At 41.2% G+C, this 4969-nt stretch overlaps 1 protein-coding gene across 1 annotated transcript in view; it reads right to left on the reverse strand.

Moving 5' to 3' along the window:
* Positions 3552-4969, reverse strand: part of LOC107646401 — a 2802-nt gene continuing 1384 nt past the window's right edge. The window contains exons 2-4 of the mRNA XM_016350587.1: positions 4467-4957; positions 3993-4064; positions 3552-3818 (exon numbers count right to left, since the gene is read on the reverse strand). Coding sequence (XP_016206073.1) covers positions 3552-3818; positions 3993-4064; positions 4467-4957 — 830 coding nt within the window. The remainder of the gene's footprint in view (positions 3819-3992; positions 4065-4466; positions 4958-4969) is intronic.

Genomic DNA, 4969 nt, shown 5'->3' on the forward strand with positions numbered 1-4969 from the left:
ATATATATTAATTCATACTTTTAATATTATATAGGAAGCATTTTAGATATATTCCTGTCTTTTTTTAGAAGTTTGAAATGCCATAATTTAGAGTCATTCAGATTTAATATAAAAAAAGTTATCGGTTCAGATGTAAGGGAATATACATTATGTGGATATGCATAAAAAGAGTTGTAAGGAAGAATTGCAACCACAGCGTGATGTAGCAGATTTTGTAGAAGTAAGCATGCCACTGTGGTCCTTTGTCAGATAGATTGGCATAATGTGCATGTGTGGCTTTAAAGGGGTGAGACAGCCAATAACATTATCGATCGAGAATGCATTTTATCGGTCCATACAAAGAAAAAAAAAACTGAAAATACAACAACAACAACAACAACAACAACAAAGCCTTGTCCCACTAAGTGGGGTCGGCTACATGAATCAAACAACGCCATTATGCTCTGTCATGTATCATGTCTATAGAGAGACCGTTTACATATAGATCTCGTTTGACCACCTCATGGATGGTCTTCTTAGGTCTTCCTCTGCCTTTCGCCCTTTATCCATCTTCCATCTCATCCACCCTTCTGACTGGATGTTTTATCGGTCTTCTTCTCATATGTCCAAACCACCTGAGACGTGATTCAACCATCTTTTCCACTATGGGTGCTACTACAACTCTCTCCCTTATATCTTCATTCCTTATTTTATCCAATCGCGTATGACTACTCATCCATCTCAACATCTTCATCTCTGCCACACTCAGCTTATGTTCGTGCTCCCCTTTAGCCGCCCAACACTCCGTACCATACAGCATAACCGGCCTTATAGCGGTGCGATAGAATTTACCTTTAAGTTTTAAAGGCACTTTTTTGTCGCATGTAAAACCAGATGCACTCTGCCATTTTGACCAACCTGCTTGGATCCTATGATTTACATCCTGTTCAATCTCTCCATTATCCTGTATGATGCACCCAATATACTTAAAATTTTTAACTTTTTGTAGGATGTTTTTTCCAATCTTCACCTCTATATTGGGGTTTTCCCTTCTCAGACTGAACTCACATTCCATATATTCCGTCTTGCTACGGCTTATGCGCAGACCATACACTTCTAGAGCTTCTCTCCATAACTCCAACTTCTTATTTAGGTCTTCCCTTGACTCTCCCATAAGGACGATATCATCGGCAAAAAGCATGCACCATGGCACAGGCTCTTGGATGTGCTCTGTGAGTACTTCCAAGACTAATGTGAAAAGGTATGGACTTAAGGATGATCCTTGGTGTAATCCTATACTAATAGGGAATTCCTCTGTCACACCACCTTGAGTCTTTATACTAGTTGTGGCCCCACCATACATGTCTTTAATTGCCCGAATATATGCGATCCTTACTCTCCTCTTTTCTAAAACCTTCCATAAGACCTCCCTTGGTACCCTATCATACGCTTTTTCCAAATCAATAAACACCATATGTAGATCCCTTTTATTACTACGATACCTCTCCATCATCCTTCTTAATAGGTATATCGCTTCAGTGGTAGATCTGCCTGGCATAAATCCAAATTGGTTCTTTGTTACTTGTGTCTCTTTTCTCAACCTCTGTTCTATCACCCTTTTCCATAACTTCATAGTATGACTCATAAGTTTAATCCCTCTATAGTTTCCGCAACTTTATATATCCCCCTTATTCTTGTAGATAGGTACCAAGGTGCTCTTTCTCCACTCATCAGGCATCTTCTTTGACCTTAAAATCTCATTAAAAAGCTTGGTTAACCAGTTGATGCCTTTTTCTCCAAGACCCTTCCAAACCTCAATCGGGATATTATCAGGTCCTACTGCCCTGCCATTTTTCATCTGCTTTAGAGCCTCTTTTACCTCGAAGTCTCGAATCCTTCGATAGTAGTCAAAGTTTTGGTCTTCTTCCCTTGTGCATAATCGACCAAGGCTCGGAAGAGTCTTCTGTCCCTCATTAAATAACTCGTAGAAGTAGTTCTTCCACCTTTCATTAATCTTCTCCTCTTGAGCCAACACCTTTCCATCCTTATCCTTTATGCACTTAACCTGATCCAAATCTCTCGTTCTTCTTTCCGAGCTCTTTGCGATTCTATATATACCTTTTTCTCCTTCTTTCGTGCCCAAAGACTGGTAGAGACCCTCATATGCTCTTGTTCTTGCTTCACTTACAGCCACTTTTGTCTCTTTCTTAGCCGCCTTTTATTTTTCCCAGTTATCTGCATTGTGGCATAAAGACCACTCTTTAAAGCATTCCCTTTTTATCTTTATCTTTTCTTGTATACTCGCATTCTACCACCAGGACTCCTTGTCTCTTGGTCCTATTCCTTTAGATTCACCAAAACTTTCTTTTGCTGTTCTTCTAATAACTTCTGCCATTTTCCTCCACATCTCTTCCGTGCTTCTATTCCCATCCCACTTTGCCTCTTCTCCTACCCGTCTTAGGAAGCTTCTTTGTTCCTCACTTTTCATCCACCACCACCTCGTCCTTGTGTTCTTCGTATGATGTCTTTTCCTCAACTTTTGCTCAACGCGAAAATCCATGACGAGCACCCTATGTTGTGTTGTCAAACTCTCTCCTGGGATAATTTTACAGTTGATGCAAAATTTCCGGTCAACTCTCCTCAACAAGAAGAAGTTGATTTGAGAGCTTTTCATGCCACTCTTATAGGTTATAAGATGTTCGTCTCTCTTTTTAAAACATGTATTTGCGATAAGAAGATCAAAAGTTGAGGAAAAGTCTAAAATAGTTTTACCCTCGGCATTGATCACCCCGAAACCATGGCCTCCGTGAATACTCCCATATCTAGTCACTTCTCTTCCAACATGGCCATTTAAATCTCCTCCTAAGAAAATCTTATCTCCCAAAGGTATGCCTCGAACCAAACTCTCTAGATCCTCCCAAAACCTTATCTTGTGTTGTTCGTCCGAATCCACTTGCGGTGCATAGGCGCTAATCACATGGAAAGCACCTCCCTCCACCACAAGTTTGATAAAGATGATCCGATCTCCTACCTTCTTGACATCCACTACGTCCTTCTTCCACTGCTTATCCACAATTATTCCAACCCCATTCCTATTCTTCACCTTTCCTGTATACCAAAGTTTAAAACCAGAAGTATCCAACTCCCTAGCCTTTGCACCAACCCATTTCGTTTCTTGTCGGCACATAATGTTAATCTTCCTCCTTGTCATGGTGTACACCACCTCCATGGACTTTCCTATTAGAGTGCCTATGTTCCATGTCCCAAATCTCAACCTTCTGTCGCTTCGACCTTTACCTTTTACTTTGTGAACTAGCTTAATTACCCTCGTTCGTTCACGAAAATGCGAGAACCCTTGCTCATTTAACACTACATCCGGGCACCGATGCAGCGGCTCTTGCTTTGACACCGTACTCGAGCCATACGGCGCGTTGCTTCCGGGCAATATTCTTTTAAATTTTTTTTTTGAAGCAAATGAAGCTCAACACATTAGAGTGGAGCGTGAGCAAAACATACAAGAACTAAACCTGCATACAAAAGTTATTAATCCTCTGTCATCTCCGGCATTGCCATCAACAACCAAAAGGATCACTATCAATCCATTCTTTGTAGCTCAAAAACATCCTTCTCTTTATGATATCAACACTTGTTTCTTTATTATTGAAAATTCTCGCATTGCGCTCCAACCAGACGTTCCAAATCACTGCAAAGAACCCAGTCATCCATGTCTTCTGCGTTTCTTTCCTATTGTGCATGGTGGTCCAACTCTCAAACAGTTCTTTAATGGTTCCAAGAATAGTCCAATCTCTATCCCAAGCCTTCAACCAAGCACACCATACCTGCCATGTGAACTCACAAAACAGAAATAAATGCTGCACAGATTCTATCTCCTTTTTACATAGTACACATATATTATCACTGTTAAGAACAACGCCTAGTCTACTTAACCTTTCTTTAGTATTAACTCTACCAACTAGCACAAACCATCCAAAAAGCTCAATTCGTTGAGGTACCACCCCTCTCCAAATTGAACTAGTGAAATTATAGCTCGTAATCTCGTCCGATAAAGTCTCCGATTGTAGTACCTGCATAAAAGAGTTAGTAGAAAAAATACATTTATGATCAAACTTCCAAACAACATTATCCTCTCTACCAGTTGATAGCTTTACTGGCCTTAATCTCTCATGAAGATGATGGACAAGTTCCAACTCCCATTGGAACAACTCTCTCCTCCATTGAAAATTCCAAACCTAATCTAACCCGTCCTAAAACCCACACTCCCTAATCACAGATCCCTGCTGGTTTGAAATAGAGAAGAGCCTTGGAAAACTTGCTTTCAGGGGGCCACCTTGGACCCAGTTATCTTCCCAGAAGAGTATTCTTCCTCCATTCCCTACTTCCATCGCCAGGCCACTAACCATTTTTTCCTTCACCCTCTACTCTTTTACATTCAACTGGCAGATGTCCTTCCAGGGGCCTTTTTTTACCGGTAGAGTCTGATTTGCTAGCATTACATTCGGATTCAATTTGTTACACGAGCATACAATCTTCTTCCACAATGGGCATTCCTCCTTTGAAAACCGCCACCACCACTTAAACAAAAGGGTCGTGTTCCTAAGAACTGCATCCCTAACTCCCAAACCCCCAGCCTTTTTCGGGGCCTGTACCACCTCCCACTTAACTAGAGGGATACCATAGTTACTGTCCTCCTTACACCACATAAAGCTCCTCTGTAACGCAATCAGCTTGTCGGCCACCGCCTTTGGCATCTTATACAGACTTAAGTAATAGATTGGTAGGCTATTAAATACCGATTTGATAAGGACAAGCTTACATGCTTTGTTCAAAACCTTCGCTTTCCATAAACTGAGTTTCTCTTCCACCTTATCTATGATGGGTTTCCAAGTCTTCACCAGGCGCGGATTAGCTCCTAACTGAACCCCGAGGTACCATACAGGTAAGTCCGCTTGATTGCACCCTAGTAAGCCAC

Source organism: Arachis ipaensis, chromosome B06, assembly GCF_000816755.2.
Source record: "Arachis ipaensis cultivar K30076 chromosome B06, Araip1.1, whole genome shotgun sequence".
Classification (NCBI taxonomy): domain Eukaryota; kingdom Viridiplantae; phylum Streptophyta; class Magnoliopsida; order Fabales; family Fabaceae; genus Arachis; species Arachis ipaensis.